We start from the raw sequence: 26,920 nt of genomic DNA, 5'->3' as shown, positions 1-26,920 counted from the left end.
ATGGGGAAATCGCCAGAACATGTTTACACTTTAACGCCCTAAGAGGAGTTTGTGAAAGTCTAGACATATTAACCTGAAATTTGGTGAGACTCATCTTCAGGGGTGGACCATCAAAAGTTATCCACATTTTTATTCTAAGAGTCACGGTGTCTGTGCGGCAAAGCCGCACATTTTGCCAAGAATTCAAAATAAAATTGCTTTTTGATGGTAAAACAAAGGGGAGAAGATGTGACAGCGTCACAGATTCAGCAGTAGGCGTAATAAAAGGACAATTGGGGCGCGTTAGCGCCCCCTCCTCTTGCGGCGTGGCGGCGACGTGGCAAGGGCCGATCATTGCCGCTTGCGGCTATATTTTATTATTATTATTAGTCATTACAGCAACAGTGAAATCTTGAGTATGTTGAATAATGCAATCGTAAAAGTCTATACACTAAAGAAACTAGACTCTACATGACTTTAAATGACTGTGTCTGGATTTAGTTGTGGCTGACATTATTAGAACAACTAGCACTTTTCTTCAAACTTGAATCTCGGGCTGAAGCGTCTCTAAAAAGCTTGTGTGATTACAGAGCGTGCGTCACATTCTCTGAGGTGAAAATCATTTCACAGGGGCCGCCTCCTCCTGCAAACTACTCAGAACATGTCATTTGTTTGGCAGGCCCCCCCGTGTTGCTCAATCTCAAGTTGCCTTTCCGTTTCAGAAGACTTTTATTTTCTCTGTAAACCTGCATGTCGCTGAACTTTTACCGTCCAACTTTCTTTCTTTCTGTTAAGCAAATGAAAAACGGCAGCGCTACTTTCTATTGGCACGAGTTTACAGGCATGAGAGGGTTGTTGTTGAAGTGTTTAACTAATTACAAAGGACTACCCTGTTATTTCAGCAAGTCCCAGTCTCTAACGGCACAAGCAACCCCTGGAGCTCCGCCAAGTGTGACGTCAAACTAGAGCTGGCCTTCGAATATCTGATGAGCAAAGATCGTCTCCAGTGGGTCACGATCACCAGCCAGCAGGTTTGCACCACCGTTTATTTCATTTGTCATAAGAACCTTTTTTGAAGTGTGCATTTATAGTCCAAACCTGCTGCGTTTCAGGCCATCATGATGAGTATCTGTCTCCAGTCCATGGTGGATGAACTGATGGTGAAGAAGTCGGGTGGCAGCATCAAAAAGGTCGTTAAAACCATTAATCTTTTGTCGTTTTAAAGGACACATACTATATATTTGATATTTTTTGCAATTGGCCTTTAAACATGTGCTTGAGTACTTTTGCTTTTGGCATTTCATGTGTTAGAGCTTTAAAAAATTGGCCTAAAAAAGCAAACATTACGTTATATCAAGCTTCAAGTGTTTCCCATGTCAAGAATTGAGTTAGAGCTCCATCTACTGACTGCAGAGGGAATTGCGAAGGGGCAATAAAGACACGCTAACTTGGCCCCGTCATGCTAATACAAGCACGCAGTTGTAATGAATACGATTTGATGGCTGAATTTCTCAGAAGGAGTCTTGTTTTTGTGAGGCTCAGAAGGGAGAGGACTTAAAAACAAGATTAATTTAACTAGCGTGAATGAAGCGAAAAACAACTCCAGGAACAGTGTTATAACATGGCTAAAAGCTCAAAAAGTACATTTTGCGTACCGTATTTTCCGGACTATAAATTGCATCGTAGTATAAGTCACACCAGCCAAAAAATGCATGATAGAAAAGAAAAAAACATACAGGTATACAAGTTGCACTGGAGAATAAAATGCGGTTGCAAGTGTGAAAATAACAAATTCTATCACATATACGTCGCTCCCGAGTATAAGTATAATTATAAATATAGCCGCAAGCGGCAATGATCGGCCCTCGCCACGCCGCCGCCACGCCGCTGCCACACCGCCGCCACACCGCAAGAGGAGGGGGCGCTAACGCGCCCCAATTGTCCTTTTATTACGCCTACTGCTGAATCTGTGACGCTGTCACATCTTCTCCCCTTTGTTTTACCATCAAAAAGCTATTTTATTTTGAATTCTTGGCAAAATGTGCGGCTTTGCCGCACAGACACTGTGACTCTTTGAATGAAAATGTGGATAACTTTTGATGGTCCTGAAGATGAGTCTCACCAAATTTCAGGTTAATAGGGCTGACGCCCTGGGAGGAGTTTGTGAAAGTCTAAAGTGTAAACATGTTCTGGCGATTTCCCCATTGGAATAACATGAAAGGTTTCGGTCATCGTTACGGCAACGCCATAACAATTATGACATGGGTCTCATTGACTTTTTTGATGGGGATGCTAAAATTGAGTTGTGTGTCAAATTTCATATAATTTCGCAAAACTAAACATTTAACCTCCATATAAAATCTGTAGGGGGCGCTGTGGCGCCAAATGAATTTATTTCACTTCAAGTAGGTTTAGGGCAAAGAGTTTAACAACTGATTCTAATTTGACGCAATTCGGACTTTATCCGCGCAAACGGCAGAAATTTTAAATATGGGAGATTTCTGAAATTCTAGCTACAGTTTGCGGCTTCGCCGCACAGAGACCGTGAGAGGTATCAATGTAATTTGGATAACTTTTGATGTCCCACTCCACAGTAGCATTTTTACCAAATTTCAGCTTTTTAGGGCTAACGCCCTGGGAGGAGTTCGTAAAAGTACAACGTTTGGAAAAACTCCGAAGTCATGTTTAGCCATTTTTGAAGCAATATGGCCGACATTTGGTTGGGCGGACGGCGTTGCCGTAATAATATTTTTTACTTCTCTTGTCACCATCTACCTCTGCGCCAAATTTCATGATTCTACGATCAGATTTTTTTTGGGTCATTTCCCATCTCTCAATGCATTTTTGGTACATTTGGGGGCGCTGACGCGCCAATTTTTTTTATTTTAGAAAAGGGAAATAGCCAGAATGTAGAGAGGCACGATTTTTAGAGGTGTGAACATTTTTGTGACTTTTCGTCAATGTTCACTGGGTGAAAAATAGGGGGGTTGGTCCCGAGAAGAAGAAGAAGAAGAAGAATATTCCGATGCGAAAACAATGTTTCCCATTTTTCAAATATCATAAACTATACATTTTCGGAAAGCACTCGCGCTTTCCTACCTCATGGTGTGGGTCCCTGGTCACTGACGGGTACTTTCGTTAATTTTGAGTGGGCTCCGCCCACTTTGTGTTTTTGGCCCTCTATACAGTAATGTTCAATTTTTGCATTACATGCTTATATGCACGGAACATGCAAGAGATGGGGAACGTATTCGTGAGCTACTTAGCGCAAATGAGTGCTTTATATGGGGATGACGACCGCTTCGCGGTCGTCATCTCAATGTAAAGTGCTCGTTTAGTGCGCACTTTTGCACGGGCTTCGCCCGTTTACAACGGTAATGTTCCATTTTCCTACTACTAATTAGTATGCACGGGGCGTGCATGAGTGAAGGAGTGCGTTAGTGAGTGTTTGGAAGTGGGCGTGCGCTTCGCGCTCGATTTTGTGCGCACTACGTGCGCACTTTCGCAGCCGTGCGAAGCACGGCCTTACAAGATTAATAGGCCTCTCGCCAGCTTGTGGCGCTCGGGCCTAAATATAGGTATAAGTCGCATCCTGGCCAAAACTATGAAAAAAGGTGCGACTTATAGTCCGGAAAATACGGTAATATGTTGAACTATGCTTTGTCTTTTCACAAAACATTATCATTTTTCTCTCTTCAAACATGAAATCATTTGCGTTTCAGATGTTAAAAAGGCGTCACAACGGCTCCTACCACAGGTCCGATAGTCAACAAGCTGTGAAATCACCCCCTCTACAGGTAAAACATGGCATAACCTATTCACGGTCAACTACCCGCAAAGTTGTTGTTCTACATACTCCCTTTTTATGTACATTTTCAGGACTCGCAGGAACCCAATCGTGAGCAAATTGTCAAACTCTCTGTAAGTATCACCTCTGTATCTTTTTCAGACTGGATAGAAAAAACAAAAATGTCTTTATTCTAACGCGTTCAGTTTGTTTTCCCCGTTTGATCCTTCTGACATTGTGCACAGACCAAGCTTAGTTCGGTGTCACTTCGAGGGATCAGCGCCTCCAACTCGTCCAACGACATCAGTGGCAACGACTTGCATGGTAACTACGCTTTCGAGGGCATCGGGGACGACGACTTGTAACACCCCCTTCGGGCCCTGGCTTTTCCATCCCGCCCTCTCACCCGACGCCCCCCCCCCACACACACACACACTTGTTGCCTCTTAACGGAGATGGGTCGCTGCCTTAAGCTCTCTCACTTCATCTCAGCTGTGCTCTTTGGAAACCGTAGTGTCGTGAAATCAGAACAAAAGGAACGCGAGCGCAGTTGTATTTGAACAAAGCCAAAACGCATGAAGCGGCAGATGTTGAAAGACAGAACCATTCCATTTGATATGTGGCATCTTTAATACAGTTTCAAGTGCACGTTTCCAAGCAGAGCCATATATTTAGTTAGACCTGGCACTAGTGATTAAAACGGCAAAACGAAGCGGTGAATGTGTTTCGTCGATCAGTCAGACGGTTAACTTGTGTAAACCAAACTGCTATGTTTCTTGTGTCATTCTCGATGTGCCTGGACACGTCTGGATGTCTGTCTGCAGTCGCTAGTTTGAGCTGGTGGATACTGCGTTCAGAACTAGCCTTAACTTTATTGTTTTTGCCTCACATTTTCATGGCGTCTTAAGGTCTCTCAGAACTCGATGGCGTGTGATTTGGCCGGGCTGCTTGCACTTGCTTACTCTGACATTTTGCACAGTATTTCAGGTGGAGGTGAACGTCTGGAGCAAAATGTTTCCATTGTGTGGAGATTATTTTAGGGGCTCTGGAAATGTATGTGATTTTTGGCTTCTTTTTTTTTTTTTTTAAAAGAAAGCATTTTTAAAGTTTCTCATGAATGCCAAATTATAGTTTACTAAAGCATTTTGCACAAAATAACAATAAAAATACAATGTCACTTTTTATATTATGTACATGTAAGTATTTTGAGCATTTACTAATATCATAATTACCATAGCCTTTTATTGTAATCTGAGTTGTATAGAAATGTTTAAATGAATTAGCATTAATTGTTTACAAATGTTTAGGGGACTTTTTAATTATTTTTTTTTGTTTACAGATTATAGTTTGTGTCTTGTCAAGTGTCTTGTCTTTGGGCCTCTGTTTAACGTACATTGTGCCAATCATCTCAGAGGATTTAAGTAAAGGTGCTTTGAGGTGGCTAAGATGAATTGCTGGTGTGAACACATCTTATGAGAGCACATAATTACATGTTCATGATTATAATCATTCCATTTATTTTAAGCTATGTTATGTTGCCTTTAGCATTAATCAATGCCAGCAAATCTCTTAAATCAAACGAACTGTAAAATCATTTATTGTACTCATTGTTATGAATGTCTCATTAAAATGTTTTCATGATTTATCTGTTAAGTCCTGAGAGTGTGTACATGGAATCTGATTTACTCTGTATCCTTATCACCAGCATTACAAAAGTTTTAAGATTGTATTGACTGTTGCCAATGCCTGTCTAGTCTCGTCATCAAGCTGAAATAAAACTTAAATTAGACAAAGTTTGCGCCGTTCTGTTTTGGTACATGACCGTTTAAATATTGGGTACAAAAAGCACCAATTGTGTTTCTCTTTGGATTAAATGAGTGAATACAACATTTACATAAGGTTCTTAACACTTTCCATTGGATTTCTGTCGACTTTTGACACAGTATTTTGACTGACATGAGCATCTTACCCAGAAACAACCGTAGGAGCCTGAGCCAATATTTCATGGCAAAATCTTTATTGACATCCATTAAAATACAGTGACTTTTTCACTTAAGGCATTTATGAATGAATGCATAAAACAAGGGTAACAAGGAGCATGTCAAGGACCATATAATGGCATGTTGGCAACCTGAAACCTTTTGCATATAATTCTTCCAATTTCCACAATATTTACATGAAAAATTGCACTTTCAAAAACACACATGCTTTAATACTAAACATTTAAGTCTGAAACCCAACTAAAAAAATGCCACATAACTTTTATCCAAATTAAACATGATCAAATGCATGAATTAAAAACTGCATGTTCATAATTGTATTGAGTGATTGATGTGCTTTTAAACAGTTGTGCGTAATTGGTGCTACTACTTTAACCTGTAGGTAAACCTGAGTACGTTGGTGGGACTGAAGGGACTGTTACTGTAGAAACAAAGTCATTCATTACAAAGAGTATGCACATTAATGTACTATTGAGAAACAATATTTGTTTAATGAAGGATCAATGTTCTTCACTACGTTCTGTAAAATTCAAAGTGTATTTGTTATTACAATTCTTTGTAGTGCACTACAAATTGGGTATTTCAAATCTGCTGCTGTAAACATGCACAACAATCATCACATTCTGGATTTTGAATATTAACTTTAGATTGATAAATTTTACTAAGTGACTTGGTTCAAAGCCTCTCATAATTTAACATTTTAGACCAGGTTTTGTCGTGGTCTTTGTCCTGGTGTTATATCTTATATAGTGACAACCACTGCCATCTTGATGATCACAAATATTAGCAGCCTCTCGACATGAAGGACACATGTTTCAGATGAGCACGCACTAAACACTAGCTGGTAGTTTCTCTTATACCATCTCCAGTTTGTAGCATGAATGCCCTTCCCTCGGCACAAACGGCACGTTTACTGCCAGATCCTTCCTGTGAACTCCCACATTGTCCTTGGTCCCTTCGCCGTCCTCATGACCACTGGTGGGGACTTTAACCCAGCCATCTGTGGCCAGGCCGTGCTTCTTCTGGTGCCGTTTGTAGTTGTCCCAGTGGCCCGTGGTGTAGCCACACTCCTCACACTTGTAGGGCTTCTCCCCAGTGTGTCGCAGCATGTGCCTCTTTAGGTTCATGCTCTGGTTACAGTTGTAGCTGCACACACTACACTGGAAAGGCTTGGCGCCCGAGTGGACTCGCTGGTGCCGCTTCAGATTAGCCAGGTTCCCACAGGCGTACTCACACAAATGACACTTGAAGGGTTTCTCGCCCGTGTGCACGCGGTGGTGTCGTTTGAGGTTGTCGAAGTGCGCTGAGGCGTAGTCGCATTGAGGACACTTGTAAGGCTTCTCACCACTGTGAGTCTTCATGTGACGGGCCAAGTGGTTTGGGTAGTGTGTGAGAAAAGAACAGGCTGAGCATGTGTACACTTTGTCACTGCGCTCGCCTGGGCTGTGGGGAGACCCAGAGTCTTTAGTCAGCATCTCCAGGGTGCACTTCGGACATATCTGAGCAGAAGTGCCATCCTCGTCCTCCAGAATAACTCCACACAGTCGGCAGGTGAAGTGGAAATGTGTGGAGGTCACACGCCCTTCTGTGTTTATAACTCTGCAGTCTGCATTGTTGTCCTGTACGGCATCAGACGAATGTCCTGGGGCAGGATTTACAGCAGTTGTAGGTGCTGATGTGCTCTTCAGGCCTTCAAAAGCAGACAGATAGTTGTTGTCTGCTTCAGACGTTACACTGGATGTCAATCTAGGCATCTGTGAAACTTAAATGTGAAGAAAATGTCAAGTTTTGTATGCATGATCACAAATCACAATAGATCACAAATAATAATAATCTATATAAATATTATAATGTTTCACAGTATGCTTACCTTTGGCAGAAGAGATCTCTTCATTGACACTTTGTACAGATGAGTGCCTCCTCTGATCCATCTGACTACTGCCAGGGCGAGGCTGGAGGTTCTGTCCCAGCGCTGAGACCACGTGCATACGCTGATGGCGCTTCAGGTTGCCAAGGGAACTGCAGGCGAAGCTGCAGCTGTCACATTTGTAGGGCTTTTCTCCCGTGTGGATGCGCAGGTGCCTCTGTAGGTTGACCAGCTGAGCAGAGGCATATGTGCACAGTGGGCAGTTAAAAGGCTTCTCACCGTTGTGCGTCTTCATGTGGCGCTTAACGTGGTTAGCATAGCGAGATGAGAACCCACAGAGGTGACAAGAGTGCAGTTTGGTGGATTTGTCCTCACACATTTGTGCTTTGTCAGCGGACCTGTTTCCTTCACCACCTCTTTGAGAGTGGATGCCACTGATGCCACCCCCAAAAGGTAAACAGAAGTCTGTGGTCCTGGCTTTGCAGCATCTCAGGCAGAATGGACCAGCCTGCTCCATCCCGGGTCCCAGAGGGTCATCCCAGAGCTGACCGCAGCCTCGACAGGACAGGTAAGGAGGATATGAGTGATCCGTCTGGACACCTCTGCTCTGGTCTCCCCTCATATTGTGCGAGTTGTCAGTATTACTTTCCATTGTGAATTGGCTGTAGACTGAGCTCTCCTCATCACCCAAAGGATACACAGAGAAACCGATCTCAGCCGCTACGTCTGAGAAGCACACAAACAGAAGAAATCTTTAAAGCAACAAACAATACATCATTGGAAAACAATAATAGGAAAAAACACCTAAAGACTGTTAGACGCAAGCAATGATAAATTACATTTAACACAGAGTGCAAATTCAACACTGACCTTACTACCTCTAACGTCCTGCTCTGAACTGAAAAAAGTACTTACTTTAAGATATAAACCCACAAGTAACCAAAGATAGTAAAAGCAGATCTGCAGCCGGACGGCAGGAGCTGGTGACAAAGCGTGCGTTCCTTCCGAGGAGCTGAGTGTTGTGAGGAGAGCGAGAGTGAAGCCGGGCTTTTTATCCTGGCCCCTGAAGCCCCTGGTGGATGATTACAAGCCTAATGATAATGATGATGACTGTAATGGTGAGGCTGCTGCCATGACGATGATTATGATGATGAGGCTACATGATGATGATGATGATGATGATGATGATGATGATGATGATGATGATGATGATGGATGCAATGCCCTCTTTAATGGCGTCCTTGATGGTAATGGCCCCATTTTATGACCTTATAGAATAATGGTGCCTCAGTTCCTTCCTTCACATTTCAATTCTTTTGTTCACTTTCTTTGACTGAGAGCTGCGAAATGTGAACCGTAAAGTCTATTCTTTCATTTCTGAGTGACAGCGACCGAATATGACAGAAAATCTGCCTGGTCTATTGCAAGATGGAAAAAGGCCAAATGCTCTCCTTTTTGTTCTTACGACAGGCAGACAAACACCTATAACATCAACGATACAATCATTATTTTTTTAACCGAGGCAAACAAATTCTTATTTTTCTTTGGTGTTTTATGGCGGTTGGTTTCCAAGCGTTACATTGCCCACTGTAGTTCTACGTCTTGACTTTATTCTCTAGACTTTATTCTTTAGAATACATTCACGCCCCCCCTTCTTTTTCTTCTTCTTCTTCGGTGTTTTATGGCGGTTGGTATCAAAGTTACATTACTGCCCCCTCCTGTAGTTGTAAATAGCTACATCTTCGACTTTATTCTTTAGACTTCATTCCCCAACCCTCTCCCACCGTCCTGCCCGCCTATAGGAGGTGGGTAATATTATGAATTAGCCATAATATTGTGACGTTGCTTTGAAGATATGCAAAATATCTCAAAAATACAACTAAAAATGAAGAAATTGTTTTAAGTGATATTTCTGTAGTTTTGTGGGTAATTTTACACTTATTTCACATAATCTGTCTGTTACTTAAAAAACAACTGCTACATGTAGAATTCTTGTCTTCTGGTTCTGGTTTAGTCCTGATCTGATCAAGGGTTAGTTCCAGGTTCAATCCCTGTTTTATGGGTGTTTATGCAAATGTGAACGACTGAACGCAAGACGTGTTTTAGCTCATTTCTGTTCAACAATTGGACTGCCAACATATTGACTGATTATTGTTATAGGACTATTCAAAAATATATGAATTATTTTCAATTATCGTTCAATCCTTCATACATTGTTGGAATGTAACAAGTATTTTCTCATTTGATGGTATTCAGAATACTTTCCTAAAATCAATTGGAAAATCCACACATTGTGGCAACTGTTCATGTTTTAGGTTTCAAACTGTGCAGAATTTGAGGGGAAAAAAGAGAAAACATCACTCTTGTGGCGAGTAAATGTGTATTTTTTCCTTTTCAAAATAGTTATTAATGAATTCAAAAGAAAGTTGCAACAAACATAAAGCTATGTAGCTTTTTATACAATATTATGATGCAACTCAATGTGAAAGTCTTCAGAATACACTAACTCTGATGGGACCACGTAACAACACACATTACAAAATACATTCTTACGCAGTATTTGTATAAATGTTCAAACTATTCTCCCTAACACAATAACACATTAATAAACCGGGTAAAGGTTCATTACAGACCTGCAAACTTCTCCAGGCTTAAAATCTTGGCACGATCAGAATCGTCAAAGTCGAGATCAGGTTCGAGGAGGATGTCTGCGTCTAAGGGAAGACTTCCAGGAACTTCAAAGGCTAAAGCATCATCAGAATCCACTAAAGGAAAGGAACACAAACATCATTGGCTTTGAAGTGAGGGCAAAGAAGAAGAGTCAGCGCTGGAATAAAATCTAAAGAGTAAAAAAGTCTGGCTGTAAAGTAACACCAACCGCCAAAAAACACCCAAAAAGAAGTGTGCAACTTCCTTTACCTCAAAATATTCACAAGGTTACTAGTTTGTTATCATTATCAATCACAATGCAAATGCACCAAAATTATATCAATGTTGTAGATTACAACAATTTAAAATACCCTTCTAAGCCGATTTAATGAAAGTAAATATTTTGCATCAAATCCAACAGAAGTTTAATGAAGTAATTGTTGACAGATGGTGTTCATTCATTGCACACATAGTCATAGTTAATGAAGCCTGATTTTATCTCAGTGGCTTGATGGCAGCCAAAGCTCTGCTCCACAGCTGTCACAGAAAACTACCAACAATGTTCAAGGACAACATTGAACTATCCTGGCTGGACATGTACCACTGCTGCAATCGGGCTTGAAATGTGTAAGAAGTAACATAAGATCAATTCACAATATCCATCCTTATCATCAGTCATTCATGGCACTAGGGCTGCAACTAACAATTATTGTTGCTGTCGGTTAGTCAAAAGATCATTTCTATTGCTCATTGAGGTTTTAGAATACATTTTTAACCAAATAATGGTTGAAATATTGTGACGACGTGAGTGTATTCTTGATGAAATTGTATTTTTTGATACAATAATTTGTTATAAAAGGTCTTTTGGCACGTTTTATATGTGTAGAGTTTGTATAGTTCAGACAAAATTAACGATTATCAAAATACAACTATGATTATTTTGTTAGTTGACAAGTCACAATTATTCAGATTAATCGTTGCAGTCCTACACAACGCAGTGTGGTTTGGTAGCGTACGTACACTTGACTGGCTGTGGATTCTGCTGTTTTTTTCTGGGCATCTTCTGGTCAGCCTCACTTTTGTTTGTGGTGTCCCTCCACACACCTTCACAACCATCAGTTTCTGTGTTTCCAACAGGCCTGGGTGCATAATACACATGTAATACACACAGTAATGCAGTAATAACAATGCAAGACCACTAATGTTAAGATATATTAGACTGTTAACAATATGGATTATTGTTGTCAGATTATTCTAATTGTGTTTTGGCATCCATAAATACTGTAATGCACAAAATTACATTCAGTACAGAAGTCACACTTTCATCAGTGGCTGCGCACCCCAAAATCTATGTATTATCATTTATTTCTGGAGTTATAACGATTATTAGAATTACAGTGAAATGATCTGATTTCTTTCTGATCATGGTTCCTTCTGATTTCTCCAATCTGATTGTTTGGTTTCCATATAATTTAAATATGTTAAGGTCCAGAAATCTGAAATCTAGAAATTGTAAAGTCTAGTCTATTAATAGAGATTGTGACGGTCTCTTTATAGTCTAATCTTTTCACCCATAATAAAAAAAAAAAAAAACAGGTACTGAAAAAAATGTCAATGTAAATTATGTGTTATATCGTATGGTCATAAATATGTACGTAGCTAACTATATTTAATCTGTAATCAATGATTTGTTGAATCAGTAACTCACATTTATATTCCAATGATTATACAAAATAAAATGATTTAACTATGAACCTGCGGGAAACACTGGATTGCATGTATTTCTTTAAGTAGACTAGTATTACTCCCAGAGATACAGAAATGCACGAGGCCACAGCAAAGCCATTACAAATGCAGATATTTGCAACACAAATTGTGTTTACAAGTATCTGCTGGTCTCTTCGTGTTTAAAAGGTAAGGCCCTATTTCAGGCAGAGTCGTTTCAGGTGTGGTTGTTGTTGGTAATGGCTTAAATGGCTAAGAGCTACAGTAACTTGAACATTGGGCTAACAAGCTAACTTACCAAAAATAGATAAATATTCCTCACGGTCGGGTTAGCGACGGAAAAGGCAATAATCCTGTTATTATCCACCCAGATTTCCTCTTTAGAGATTCAACGCGTAAAGATCCGCCATGTCTTCAAGTGCTGCGGTGACAAAGAAAGGCAATTAATGGCATTTTTCATAACTTAATTGATTTTTCTGGCGCTCCTTCAGGTTGTCATCGGCAGTAAACAAGGAAGTTCCGGGATAAGCCTTCAAAGTAAAACAACCAAGCCGTTTCAACGTTTAGCAACACAAAAATAAAAGCTCAAACTTTGTTTAATGTGTGTCTCTTAGCAAGACAATTTAAATTAAAGTCACTTATTCATTGATAAAGGTTGTTATGTCACATGATAAACGTGTATGAGCTGTTCTGACAATCGTGGTCGTTATTTTACGTTAAAAGATTTACAAAGGCATGTTTCCGCTTCCGTATATAATTTTGCTGCAATGCATTATGGTTCTAGTAGTTTATTATTGAATTTGAACTAAACGCTTTCTCCAATCTGATAGGCTACATAATGTATTCCTTTGAGCCAACAAAACAAAACCAAGTATGTATTTACGTTTGTGGATGTAGAAGTTGAATGGCCCAACTAAATTTAACACGCTATCCGTAGATGGCGGAACGATGAGAAATTAAGACTGTTGCCATAGCAATTAACAATTTAAAACAAAACATTATATCCCTTCAATGGGGGAAAATCCTACAAATTATGCATGTAACAGGAAGTTGAAAACGTATGGATATGACACATTACCAAATATATAAAACAAAAACATCTAATCACGTTGAATAAAATGCGTTAACTATGTGTAATGAAAAGGAGCTCATTTTGCGTCATCCCATTGGTTAAGTCACTGCAGTGGAGCTCGCGGGCGCGGAAACGGAGCCGTACACCGCGTCCCCCTCCTCGTCCCTCGGCTGCTCCCGGTGCACCGTCACCCCTCTGCGGTTTCCCCGGGCACAGACGCGCGTCGTGCTGCAGTGAGCGCCAAGGAGACTGGGGGATAACTTGGCCGCGGTTCGGTCCTTCAGGGGAGGAGCCATTGGTGGATGCTACGCTGCAAAGACAAGACGCCGCACGGAGGTAGAGCGCCCTTTTTTTTTTTTACGCACTATAACATATGTTTTTCCAATGCTTTAGATCCACTGTGTCGGTCTGTTTTCACCGCGGTATGTCGCATTTCATCTCGCGGGCTTGTTGTGGTTGCAGGTTCATGTGGTTAGCTGTGTGGCGTCTAAAACGGTGCCACTCCCTGCAACATTGATGCTACGAACAGCCCTGATTCAAAAGGTTGTCATCGGGATCATGTTTGAATAATGAGAGTCGCTTTTTTTGGAACGTCTGAAAAGTGCATCTGTCGGCGCCCACGTGCTTTATGTTATTCCGTGATGAATTGCACAACCTTATTTTACATGAGCTATAAAAATGTGTTTTGGGGCCAACATAAATCTGATTACTAGGCAATAGCAACAATAATACGTAAGGGCATTCTATTTAACTTAAGTCAGCTATTGTTAGAATTTTTTTTTTAGCCTATATATTAATCTCAGATGGCATAAGGCATCAGCTGTCACGTGCATGTTTACATTGCTCTCAAAGTGAATTATACTGTTTATTGTATAATCTTCCACTTCCATCTTATTACATTTGTGTCTATCAGCTGCTATAGCTAAGGAAGGCCAGCTGCAGTAACTTGGCTGTATGGTGCACCTCATGGTCCTGTGTAGTGGTGGAGATGATAGGAGTGAGGCAGTGTGTGTTTATAAGTAACAGACTGAGGTCATTCAGCTCCAGGACCCGTAGTGCTGATGAGGGCCACTGCCCAGTGAAGGGGAATTTAATAGGCTCTATTCCAAGCTTCACCTCTTGAAATATATTTTTATTATTTTATTTTTTTACACTTTGAGCAAGGTTACTGCCTAGCAACAGTTTGTTAACAAGATTCCTATCCCCCATCACTTTTGCACTGAGGTGAAGGTGTTTCTTGTTCTTGTGATAGGCTTCCTAGAGGAGAAACCTCAGGGCATATGCTGCTTGTGTAATGCCATCTGTCATTTTATGTCATAAGCTGTAAATGACTAGTACGCCTCGGTCCATCCTTGTTCTAACCATAAACAATGGTTTCATTTATCCTGACATTTTATTAAAACCAAGGGCACACTATGTTTAATTGAAAAACTATATATATATATATATATATATATAAGATAATCCTTTATTGTCCCACATGGGGAAAATTTAATTGGTGCAACGCAGGAAGATACAGAGGCAGATACAGAAGAAAAGAACAGATCACTTATAGGAAGTCTGAAAAACGCTTTCAGTAGAAGATCTCCTATAAACAAAAACTCTCCTATAAAGATCTCAAAAGATCTCCTATAAACAAAAACTCCCATAGACAAATAAATAAATAAATACATAAATACCATTGCATGTGATCACGACAGTAATTGCACATGAATATGTGTCTATATCTATAGCTATATCTATATATCTATATATCTATATCTATATATCTATCTATATCTATCTATATACATGTGATCAATGCTCTCTGAATCTGAATTCATTACTATGTTATGTCAAAAAAATCAATCCGTTTTGTTCACTGATCCATTTGGTTGAAAAAAATTAATGCAACCCAACTTGTGTTTTTGTGATTTTAAAGTATCACTATTATTTAAACAGTCACAGCCAAAATCATCTCCGAAATTTGGCATTTTTTCTTTTGATTATTGCATCACTGGATACCCTCATATCTCCCACAGGACCACAATAACCACAATTGATTTTTCCCTCTCTGGTGAAGAGCTTAACGTGGCTAATAACTTGATTGTATATGGCTGGATTTGTAGGCTAACTGAAATGCCACATTCAGTTCAATCTGACATAAATAGAATCCTTTGGAAATTGTTGGTGCTTTTTAATGTTTAGTGTAAATGTGTATATGTATTCACTTTGGCCCAGGCCATCCTTTTTTAACCTGGTTAAATAAAGGTTAATAAATAATGACAAAAAATAAAGAAAACAGTCAGACCTTATTATGATTGATACTATTCAATACGACCTGTTATATAAGCTTTGTTTATTGGCCCTTTGGCCCAGCTGCTATGATTAAAGACCCAGGGATGTGTGCTGTTGGACAAAGTGTTCTTTCTGTCACTGCCCCTGTGTCTCCGAGGTGCACTCTGTCACTTATAGCTCCACAATTGTCATATTTATACTATATATATGTATATATATATATATATATATATATATATATATATATATATATATATATATATATATATATATATATATATATATATATATATATATATATATATAGTATTTAATCTAACTTTTTTCTTTGTGTGATTGTTTTTTCATACAGTGTTGGTATGAAAAGTGAAGTCACAGAGAATACAACACAAATGCTGTGGAGAGGCTCCACTTTAGTAATGTTCCCCTCGGGCAGGGATTACCTTCCTCGACTCATGGCTCCCTCCTTCGTCCCACACAACAGAGGCCCAGTTCACTGAGCTCCCCCGCCTAAAAACAACAACCACTACACACAGCATTAGCGCACCGCTAACAACTCATGCTCATTGGTCTGTACTTCTTCACTGCTGCTCCTGCTCCAGTTCCCCATCATGAAGAGGCCCAAACAGCAGACAGGGCCCTTAAGTTTCCTAAACTTCTTCAGCCGAAAGCCCAAAGCTGAGCCAAGGCCTGAGAAGAATGTGGAGGCTAAGACCAAAGATGAGGTGGCCATAACTCTTACCCCGAGCGAGCATCCAGAGCAGGTAACACCAATCAATATCAGTATTTCAGTATCAAAATTTGCTTTTGAAACTAATATCTTTGTGCACAGGAGCTCAAAACAGAAGAAGTCGGAGAATCTGGGGTTTCTGAGGCAGAGAGAGGAGAAGGAGGAGCGGCACTGACCGTGACTGAGGCAGATGAGAGTACGGTTGCCACAGCGACCGCAGAAGTGGGTGGAGTCAGCACAGGCGTGCTGTCCTTCTGCTCATCCAGCCAGGAGCAGCTGCTGGAGGAGCACCTGGAGGAGTGCCCTCTTTGTCTGCTTAGTCAGCCACGCTGCCACTTCCCTCACCTGTCGTCCTGCTCACACCGGACCTGCAGCGACTGCCTGCGCCGATACCTGCGCATCGAGATCTCAGAGAGCCGTGTGGCCATCGCCTGTCCTCAATGTCCCGAGAGTCTGGAGCCTCTGGACATAAGGGCCATCCTTGATGACCAGGCCCTTCTGGATCGCTATGAGGAGTACCAGCTCCGGAGGTTCCTGGCCTCTGACCCAGACACACGCTGGTGCCCTGCGCCCGACTGCAGGTACATTTTTACAAAGCCTCAGTAAAGAACTATTGGAATATATACAATCCTTACTAATCTACAATTTTATGCAGTGTCACTAATCTACAATTTTATGCAGTGTCAATAAAATAGGATTTTCTGGTGGGTGGCTTGTGGAAAATGCCTTTTAGCCCCTGGATTCTTCCCATTTTAAGAAGAGAATTTGTTGCGTAACTCTTAACTCATAAACACGCATTCCTCATGGTCTTTGTGGTTTAACGGTCAGACTTTCTGGAGATTATAGTTAAAGAGCTAATAGTTAAAGAGCTAAATATATGTATGAATGTGTGTGTATATATATATATATATAATAAGAGCTCTAAATCTGTAGAAATAGTTGACCAATACATTTTTTTGCATGTTTATTTCTCAGCTATGCAGTGATTGCCTATGGATGTGCAGAGTGTCCTAAGCTGAGCTGTGGGCGGGAGGGCTGTGAGACAGAGTTCTGTTACCACTGTCGTCAGCGGTGGCATCCCTACCAGACGTGTGACCAGGCCCGACGCCAGCGCGCTCGCCACACCTCAGGAGGAAACGATGGCTCTGCACTGTATGTCTTCAATGAAGAACCCGGAGGTGGGAATTACTTATACTAACCAGAAACCCTTTAGATAATTCATCACACCCTTATTTTTGCATGTATTATTGTGTTACAGATGCAGAGGAAATTAAAGCATGCCCACGCTGTGGTGCCTACATCATGAAGACCAATGATGGCAGCTGTAACCGAATGAACTGCACTGTGTGCGCCTGTCAGTTCTGCTGGCTCTGTATGCAGGAGATCACTGACGTGCACTACCTCAGGTCTCTCATCCACACCACATAGCTCTATAATACCCATTTTACTTTTAGTTATGGTAAAACTTAAACACTATTGATGAGTGAAATTGTAACATCGGGTAATAGTCAATTCTTAGGTGCTAGCCAGTGCTGTAATGGTTTATGGCGTTGCACATATGGTTGTTACTTAATTTGTAGAGCACAATTATTCATACGCAAAGCAATACAAAGTGCTTTTTACAACATCCATCCATCTTCTTCCGCTTAGCCGGAGCCGGATTGAGGGGGCAGCAATCTATGTAGGGACTCCTAGACTTCCCCCTCCCCAGACACTTCCTCAAACTCCTCCGGGGGGATCCCGAGGCGTTCCCAGGCCAGCCGAGAGACATAGTCCCTCCAGCCTGTCCTGGGTCTTCCACTGGGCCTCTTTCCAGTGAAACACCTCCCCAAGGAGGCGCTAGGAGGCATCAGGAACAGATGCCCGAGCCACCTCAGCTGGCTCCTCTCGACATGGAGGAGCAGAGGCTCTACTCTGAGCTCCTCCCATGTGACTGAGCTCCTCACCCTTTCTTTAAGGAAGCGCCCAGCCACCCGGCGGAGGAAATTCATTTAGACCGCTTGTATCCGCAATCTTGTCCTTTCGGTCTTTACCCAAAGCTCATGACCATAGGTGAGGGGAGGAACGTAGATTGACCGGTAAATCGAGAGCTTTGCCTTTCGACTCAGCTCTTTCTTTACCATAACGGTCCAATGCAGCGACTGCATCACTGCAGCCGCTGCATCGATCCACCTGTCGAAAGCCTTCTCCAGATCCACAAAGCACATGTGGACTGGTTGGGCAAACTCCCATGAACCCTCGAGCACCGGATGGAGAGTATAGAGCTTGTCCAGTGTTCCACGACCGGGACGAAAACCACTCTGCTCCTCCTGAATCCGAGGTTCGACTATCGATCGGATTCTCCTCTCCAGTACCCTGGAATAGACCTTACCGGGGAGGCTGAGGAGTGTGATCCCTCTGTAGTTGGAACACACCCTCCGGTCCCCCTTCTTGAACAGAGGGACCACCACCCTTTTCACAACATAAAAAGACAAACAGATACGTTTTTTCGGCGACTTGAGAACGCAGGTGGAAGTGCGCATGCGCACTCCCCCGTGCGGACTGATAAAACACACGCGTGTGTTTGTTTATTAGCGCAACGGATCTCATCGCATCTCTCGTCTCCCGTAGATTTCCGTCTACTTCTGAGTCAGCTCGAACAGTCTTTCTCCGTCTTCATTTTGTCCCGCACACTGAGGGAACTATATTATGATAGATCCATCCGCTTAGACACGCGGAACCGTGCTGCTCGTGGGGACGAACCGCACGCAGCTGCAGGTGAGCGATAGGTGCGTTTTATAATTGATACATGGCAGGAATAATCGGCAGTCCACGCCACGAGGAAATAAGATTCAGATTTTGGTCAAAAAAATCGTCCATTCAACCTTTAAAAGAGAAGAGCGCAGATAAAATCCTTTCAGTCACAAGCACAGCTAAACAGAACTGTTTTAGCCTAGATTTGAACAGAGCAGACTTCTCTATCACATCTTCAGGAGGACTGTTCCAGATTTTAACTGCATAAAACTAAAACGCTGACTCCCATTGTAGCATCTAGTAGCACATAAAAACTGTGTACGTCAGCATTCAGCTTGTCATTGTTCAGAAGCCGCATTACTCTACACTCTTCGTCTGGCCTCCTATTGATTTTTCCTGCCTGGGATCCACTGCTGACTTGTCATTATTGCTCAGCTTGGCTCCAGCTCCATAATTTCCTGTGGCAGCAGATGTAAATCCACATACAATACCAAGGGTTTTCTAGCATCACTTAGAGGATGATATATTAGTATATTATGTACATAATATTGATTTCTTTGGCAGAATGTGATGCTCTTCTTAACCTGACTTCATTTGTGTGTCTCAATCATTTCAGTCCCTCAGGATGTACTTTTTGGGGGAAGAAGCCATGGTCCCAAACTCGCAAGGTGTTGTGGCAGGTGGGCATGTTGCTCGGAGCGCCGGTGATCATCTCCCTAATTGCTGGTATTGCCATTCCTGTTATTATTGTGGGAATACCTATCTATATGGGCCGTAAGGTACAATATAATCACAACTATTAGTTTTCATTACTGTCACAATAAAATAACTAATTATAATTCTGTTTTAAATGTTTTATTTTGACCAGGTTCATGGTCGCTGTAAGAAAAACAATATCTCAGGAAGTAAGCACTACTTGACTGTGGCCAGTGGAGTGATGATGTCCATGTTTGTGTCTCCTGTTATAGCAGCTGTCACTGTCGGTAGGCAATAACACCTGCATTTACATGCACATGTGTATATTGGTGGAAATAGCATTTGGAGGTTAAAAAACGTAGCAGCAACACTTATATTAAGTTTATACAGTGTTTTCTTGTTTCTTCTTCGTGTGTCCTTGCTTCATACGTATTATCTGCAGAATATACAGTGTATTGCTAAGCATTTCCTTCTCACATTATTTCAAAGCTCAGGGACTTGCTGTACTTTCAGTTTTTCACTCTCACCTGCCCTGCTCTGTCGTGGCCACATTTCTGCTCTTGTTACACGCCTGGAACAGACTGGCACAAACGCAGCGTTCACTGCTCAATCAGAGGTTGGCAGTGGCTCAGGCTCATCTCGCTGCCCTGGATTTACCCCTGTGATGAGTCAATTGTGCTCCACTGTCCCTGCTGTGTTAATGATGTCCCTTTTGTCTGCTCTGTGCTCAGCATTATGTTTACAGATTCCCAGAAATATCCATTATTATTTATATTCACACTGGCACAAAACTAATTCAGCACAAATGCTGCAGAAAACTGGGGTAGGGTGGTTTTGCCGAGGTAACATTAAAGGTGCCATAACATGCTTTTTTCACATTTCGTAGTCTATCCTAAGTGTATAATTGATAATAATAAGGGTTGTGCAACACCCTTAACATAATAGTTAAGAAATATCACCCAGACCTTGGATCCCCCTCACCAACCCGGAAATGCAAACGGCTTGGTTTGATATTCGCCCCCACCCTTGTGAAGAGCGATCTGGCTCCCCCACCCAACCCGTGACGTAGTCTCAGAGAGCGTGTGTGCCCCGCCCACCCGTGACATATGGTGACGCGTGCCTGTGGTTATGACGCGGTCTTGCATCCACCCCCCGTCAGTTTGGAGATTTGCGGAAAGGACATAGTCTGTACTATAGCTAAAAACTGCGGGAATCAATAAAAAAAAAACACTCTGGGTACATATATGAAGCACAAATAGCAATGTAAGAAGGTTAAAAGCTCTGAAAAGTCGATTTTGCATGTTATGGGACCTTTAACCATTATGGCTTAAGTAGTTTAAAGGTACATCATTTATTGTGGTATTAAATTCTATGAACTGTAAGTATTGAAACAAACACCCTCTTGTGCTGCTTGATGGCCAAGTGGATAACACATATGCCAGGCTCCTGTGCGGCTGGCATTGTGAATTTGATTCCAGCGCCGCCTCCAACAATTTTCTGAATGTCCTCCTCTTTCTGGTCCCTATGTCATGCTGCACTGTCCTGTCCAATAAAGCCTCGAACCGAAAAAGAAAAAAAAAACAAGCTCATTTTGGGATTGTCCAAGTGTACCATGTTTATTACATGAAACAGAAAATGAGATGCTGCATTATCAAAGTGAATATTATATGCTATTGACTGATGGCTTTTATTTATTTTTTCTGTCTTTGCAGGTGTAGGAGTTCCACTTATGTTGACCTATGTCTATGGAGTTGTTCCTATGTCGCTGTGTAGGAACGGCTGGTGTCGACCACAGAGTGACCTTTCCGAACATCACAATATTCAACTGGAAGACCTTGCCGGCTGTTAGTGCATCCTTTATCCTGTCAATAAGGTTGTATTTCCATAACCAAGCTGAACCGAGCGTCCTTCTCTTTCACAGATCTCCTCTTCTCTCATGTCGTCAGCGACCACTGGACCGGCCAGAGCAACTCAACACTTAATGACACCAGCCTCCAGGAAGTGAGAGTCAGTGTCCAGGAAGTGGGCGTGTTGCCGAGTACGAGCAGCACTCCCCAACAGATGAATACATATGAGGCTTTAGATGACGCCACCAAACGCCATGGATACCACCAGCAGGACAACCAATCAGACTGCGAGGTGGTTATTGTGCCTGATAGTAAGCCTACCGACCAAGAAGATGTTCCTCTGAGGTTAGTGAACTTGATGCGTGTTTGGGCTGTTGGGAGTCTTTGTTAGAATGGATGGGACTCAACTGTCTATAGAATGTTAAAGGTGCACTATGTAACTTTTCTGGTGGTTCGCTACCTGATTGTCTCCATGGAGAGGTTATTATTACTTCACCTGGAATGTTACAAGTACGGCATAAACCCTGGTATGAATCTGGTATTAATTTTATTATGGGACATGAATTCTTTGTATACCGTCTCCATCAATCAAATTTATTTACATTATTACAAAGTGCAATTCAATGTGCTTTACAACGTTAAAATCCATCCATCCATCCATCTTCTGCCGCTTTATCCGGGGCCGGGTCGCGGGGGCAGCAGTCTGAGCAGGGACTCCCAGACTTCCTTCTCCCCAGACACTTCCTCTAACTCCTCCGGGGGGATCCCGAGGCGTTCCCAGGCCAGCCGAGAGACATAGTCTCTCCAGCGTGTCCTGGGTCTTCCCCGGGGCCTCTTCCCGGTGGGACATGCCTGAAACACCTCCCGAGGGAGGCGCCCAGGAGGCCTCCGAAACAGATGCCCGAGCCACCTCAGCTGGCTCCTCTCGACGTGGAGGAGCAGCGGCTCTACTCCGAGCTCCCCCCGTGTGGCCGAGCTCCTCACCTTATCTCTAAGGGGGCGCCCAGCCACACGGCGGAGGAAACTCATTTCGACCGCTTGTATCCGCGATCTTGTTCTTTCGGTCACTACCCAAAGCTCATGACCATAGGTGAGGGTAGGAACGTAGACCGACCGGTAAATAGAGAGCTTTGCCTTTCGGCTCAGCTCCCTCTTTACCACAACGGTCCAGCGACTGCATCACTGCAGCCGCTGCACCGATCCGCCTGTCGATCTCACGCTCCATCCTTCCCTCACTCGTGAACAAGACCCCGAGATACTTGAACTCCTCCACTTGGGGCAAGGACACCCCACCCACCTGGAGAGGGCAAGCCACCTTTTTCCGGTCGAGAACCATGGCCTCGGATTTGGAGGTGCTGATTCTCATCCCAGCCGCTTCACACTCGGCTGCAAACCGTCCCAGTGCATGTTGCAGGTCCGGGTTTGATGGAGCCATCAGGACAACATCGTCTGCAAACAGCAGAGATGAGATCCTGTGGTCCCCAAACCGGACACCCTCCGACCCCTGACTGCGCCTAGAAATTCTGTCCATAAAAATTATGAACAGAACCGGTGACAAAGGGCAGCCCTGGCGGAGTCCAACATGCACTGGGAACAGGTCTGACTTACTGCCGGCAATGCGAACACAGCTCCTGCTCCGGTCATACAGGGACCGGACAGCCCTGAGCAAAGGGCCCCGGACCCCGTACTCCCGGAGCACCCCCCAAAGGACACCCCGAGGGACACGGTCGAAAGCCTTCTCCAGATCCACAAAGCACATGTGGACTGGTTGGGCAAACTCCCATGAGCCCTCGAGCACCCGATGGAGGGTATAGAGCTGGTCCAGTGTTCCACGACCGGGACGAAAACCACTCTGCTCCTCCTGAATCCGAGGTTCGACTATCGGTCGAATTCTCCTCTCCAGTACCTTGGAATAGACCTTACCCGGGAGGCTGAGGAGTGTGATCCCTCTGTAGTTGGAACACACCCTCCGGTCCCCCTTCTTGAACAGAGGGACCACCACCCCGGTCTGCCAGTCCAGAGGCACGGTCCCCGAACGCCACGCGATGTTGCAGAGACGTGTCAACCAAGACAGTCCTACAACATCCAGATACTTTAGGTACTCAGGGCGGATCTCATCCACCCCCGGAGCCCTGCCACCGAGGAGTTTGCGAACAACCTCAGTGACTTCAGCTTGGGTGATGGATGAGCCAGCCTCTGAGTCCCCGGTCTCTACTTCCTCTTCGGAAGACGTGACTGAGGGATTAAGGAGATCCTCAAAGTATTCCTTCCACCGTCCGACGACATCCCCAGTTGAGGTCAGCAGGCCTCCACCCGCACCGTAAACGGTGTTGGTGAGACACTGCTTCCCCCTCCTGAGGCGCCGGACGGTTTGCCAGAATTTCTTTGGTGCCGACCGATAGTCCTCCTCCATGGCCTCCCCGAACTCCTCCCAGGCCCGGGTTTTTGCCTCTGCGACAGCACGAGCCGCGGCTCGCTTGGCCTGCCGATACCCGTCGATGACCTCCGGAGACCTACAAGCCAGAGTGGCCTGATAGGCCTCCTTCTTCAGTCTGACGGCATCCCTTACTTCCGGTGTCCACCACCGGGTTCGGGGGTTGCCGCCACGACAGGCACCGGAGACCTTGCGACCACAGCTCCGAGCAGCCGCATCAACAATGGAGGCGGAGAACATGGTCCACTCGGACTCAATGTCCCCAACCTCCCCCGGGACATGGGAGAAGCTCTCCCGGAGGTGCGAGTTGAATACCCTACTGACAGAGGGCTCCACTAGACGTTCCCAACAGACCCTCACAATGCGCTTGGGTCTGCCAAGTCTGTCCGGTTTCCTCCTCCGCCAGCGGATCCAACTCACCACCAGGTGGTGATCGGTTGACAACTCTGCCCCTCTCTTCACCCGAGTGTCCAAGACACGCGGCCGGAGGTCTGATGACACGACAACAAAGTCGATCATTGACCTCCGGCCTAGGGTGTCCTAGTGCCATGTGCACTGATGGACACCCTTGTGCTTGAACATGGTGTTCGTTATGGACAATCCGTGGCTAGCACAGAAGTCCAATAACTGAACACCGCTCGGGTTCAGATCGGGGAAGCCGTTCTTCCCGATCACCCCTCTCCAGGTGTCACTGTCATTGCCCACGTGGGCGTTGAAGTCCCCCAGTAGAACAACGGAGTCCCCGGTCGGTGCACTGTCCAGTACCCCTCCCAAGGACTCCAAGAAGGCCGGGTACTCTGCACTGCTGTTCGGCCCGTAGGCCGCCACAACAGTGAGAGACCTGTCCCCCACCCGAAGGCGGAGGGACGCGACCCTCTCGTTCACCGGGGTAAACTCCAACACGTGGCGGCTGAGCTGAGGGGCTATCAGCAAGCCCACACCAGCCCGCCGCCTCTCCCCGCAGGCAACACCAGAGAAGTGGAGCGTCCAGCCCCTCTCGAGGAGATGGGTTCCAGAGCCCAAACTGTGCGTGGAGGTGAGGCCGACTATATCTAGTCGGTATCGCTCAACCTCCCGCATAAGCTCAGGCTCTTTCCCCCCCAGCGAGGTGACATTCCATGTCCCCAGAGTTAGTCTCTGTGTCTGGAGATCTGGTCGCCGAGGCCCCTGCCGTCGACTGCCGCCCAGATCTCTCTGCACCGGCCCCTTATGGATCCTCCTGCGGGTGGTGGGCCCACGGGAGGGCGGCCCCACGTCGCTCTTTCGGGCTGTGCCCGGCCGGGCCCCGTGGGGTAAGACCCGGCCACCAGGCGCTCGCCATGGAGCACCCATCCCAGGCCTGGCTCCAGGATGGGGCCCCGGTGACGCCGATCCGGGCGACGTAAACGGCCTTGTTCGTGTCGTCGTCATAAGAGGCTTCTGAACCGATCTTTGTCTGACCCGTCACCTAGGACCTGTTTGCCTTGGGAGACCCTACCAGGGGCATGAAGCCCCCGACAACATAGCTCCCGGGATCATTCGGGCACTCAAACCCCTCCACCACGTTAAGGTGTCGGTTCAAGGAGAGGACGTTAAAATGTCACAATAAATAAATAAATAAATAAAAACACATTAACATGGTATTTAAAATATTAAAAACCAGGTAAAAGTATTTCAGTCATAGGCGCAGCTAAACAAAACAGTCTCTAGCTTAGATTTAAACACAGCCTCCATCAAAAACAAAGTTGACATAGAAGTAACAGATATAAGAATGTATTCATGCAGCTATTTGACTTCCATCGCTGATCAGGGCATAAATCAACTTATACTTAACCGGCCCTGTTGATGGTAGACATGTGCTGTGTTTTAGATAAGTTATTTGAAATGTTTCTACAGCATGTGTGTATTCAGTGTCTTATTCTCTTTGCCGCTGAACCAACTGCTTAAGTAAGATTTTGTGGCCCGTAGACTTTATTGACAGGAAAGTACAGTGTGAAATGGGGGATGAGAGAGAGGGGAGGACATGCAGTGAATTGTCGGAGTTTGGAATCAAACTCACAAAACTGTCACTACTTATTTTTAACAGGAAATAGTTGAAGAAGATGAAAGAAAACCCTTTAACCTGTTAAAAATATATTAATTACAGTTACTGTGTGTTTTATATCTAATCTTGTTTCTGTTGTTTCGATCAGGGATGGGACCAACATTGAGGTTCGTGTTGAGATTGAGACCCAGCCCAGAGGAGCGCGCCAGTCCAGCCTAAGTAGCATCCTGTCTGTTGAGTCTTCGGGACGGGCCCAGTCGCAGTCCCAGGACCACATGTGTGCCTCAGAAGTGGAAGAAAGCCAAAAGAAAGAAGAAACCAGACCCGAGGGGGCAGCAGAGGGAACATTTTTACCAGTTTTTGAAATGGATACTGTATGAAATTCTGCATTTTTATCATTTCATTGGTTATAATAAGAGATTAACAAAAACTAAAAATAGGATTTTATCTGAAATCGACAGGCCAAGTTTGTCCTCCTTCTTCCAAGACTGACCCTTCCACCAGATGCCTTCTAGCTCCAGCCTCTAAAGACAATTAGAGTGACACACAAATATGATTTAGCATGAGACTGGACTAAGCAGAAAGCATAGCAATTCCTATTAATCCTAAAGAGAGAGCATGCCTAATTCAGGGGATCAGTTTGGCACTACCTAACCCCAATGTTATTATTACTGGACTTCAGCCCCTCTTTGTCTGGCTGTACTATTCTATTGACTCTGTTTGCCATTAAAGAGGCCCCTCAAGCATGAGTTGTTTTGTTGAAAAATGCAAAGAGTTAAATGTTGTTTAGACAGAACACATGATGAGACAAAATGGTCAAATAATCTTAATGTTTTCCCGTGTGTTTGGATCGGAAGATAACTGTGATTACAACCAGCATCCAGTAGAGGGAGCCAATGCACAATAGCGGTTTTTTGTTTTTAACCTGGGAGTGGGAAGTGATTATTACTGTTTTGAAGAAACAAACTTTATTTTGTTTAATGTGAAAATTTAATTTAATCCTAGATTAGCTTTTTCATAGAAATCCTTCGGTGGAGCTAAATGGTAAACTGTATGGCTCATCTTTCAGGAAAAAAAACAAAATGCTTTGAGTGGGATTGA

The 26,920-nt window shown here is 43.8% G+C and overlaps 3 protein-coding genes across 4 annotated transcripts in view; 2 read left to right on the top strand and 1 right to left on the bottom strand.

Moving 5' to 3' along the window:
- Positions 1 to 5,559, top strand: part of snx17 (sorting nexin 17) — a 34,519-nt gene extending 28,960 nt beyond the window's left edge. The window contains exons 11-15 of the mRNA XM_072442031.1: positions 882 to 1,010; positions 1,092 to 1,169; positions 3,702 to 3,776; positions 3,859 to 3,900; positions 4,012 to 5,559. Of these exons, the coding sequence (XP_072298132.1) occupies positions 882 to 1,010; positions 1,092 to 1,169; positions 3,702 to 3,776; positions 3,859 to 3,900; positions 4,012 to 4,131 (444 nt within the window). The 3' untranslated portion in view covers positions 4,132 to 5,559. The remainder of the gene's footprint in view (positions 1 to 881; positions 1,011 to 1,091; positions 1,170 to 3,701; positions 3,777 to 3,858; positions 3,901 to 4,011) is intronic.
- Positions 5,560 to 5,759: 200 nt separating this feature from the next.
- znf513a (zinc finger protein 513a) lies at positions 5,760 to 12,865 on the bottom strand. Of its 2 annotated transcripts, XM_072442060.1 has the most exons (5): positions 12,306 to 12,865; positions 11,303 to 11,421; positions 10,267 to 10,398; positions 7,637 to 8,359; positions 5,760 to 7,528 (listed from the first exon to the last, which is right to left on the bottom strand). In XM_072442060.1, exons 2-5 carry the CDS (start codon positions 11,340 to 11,342, stop codon positions 6,621 to 6,623), a joined length of 1,803 nt encoding a protein of 600 aa, XP_072298161.1. In that variant the 5' UTR covers positions 11,343 to 11,421; positions 12,306 to 12,865; the 3' UTR covers positions 5,760 to 6,620. The 2 variants fall into 2 exon arrangements, with proteins under 2 accessions (XP_072298161.1, XP_072298162.1); XM_072442061.1 differs by lacking the exons at positions 10,267 to 10,398; positions 11,303 to 11,421; positions 12,306 to 12,865 and adding an exon at positions 8,504 to 8,537.
- A 357-nt stretch (positions 12,866 to 13,222) lies between these two features.
- LOC140357096 (E3 ubiquitin-protein ligase RNF19B) lies at positions 13,223 to 26,568 on the top strand. The gene is made up of 11 exons (XM_072442022.1): positions 13,223 to 13,415; positions 15,709 to 16,120; positions 16,189 to 16,667; positions 17,062 to 17,264; positions 17,345 to 17,492; positions 19,436 to 19,598; positions 19,688 to 19,802; positions 21,228 to 21,359; positions 21,437 to 21,707; positions 25,968 to 26,193; positions 26,281 to 26,568. Exons 2-11 carry the CDS (start codon positions 15,968 to 15,970, stop codon positions 26,332 to 26,334), a joined length of 1,944 nt encoding a protein of 647 aa, XP_072298123.1. The 5' UTR covers positions 13,223 to 13,415; positions 15,709 to 15,967; the 3' UTR covers positions 26,335 to 26,568.
- Positions 26,569 to 26,920: the final 352 nt, after the last annotated feature.

Source organism: Eucyclogobius newberryi, unplaced genomic scaffold (assembly GCF_026437365.1).
Source record: "Eucyclogobius newberryi isolate DKJ021-1_F unplaced genomic scaffold, fEucNew1.0.hap1 SCAF_1, whole genome shotgun sequence".
Taxonomy (NCBI): Eukaryota; Metazoa; Chordata; class Actinopteri; order Gobiiformes; family Gobiidae; genus Eucyclogobius; species Eucyclogobius newberryi.
This window is presented reverse-complemented; position numbering and strand designations above follow the sequence as displayed.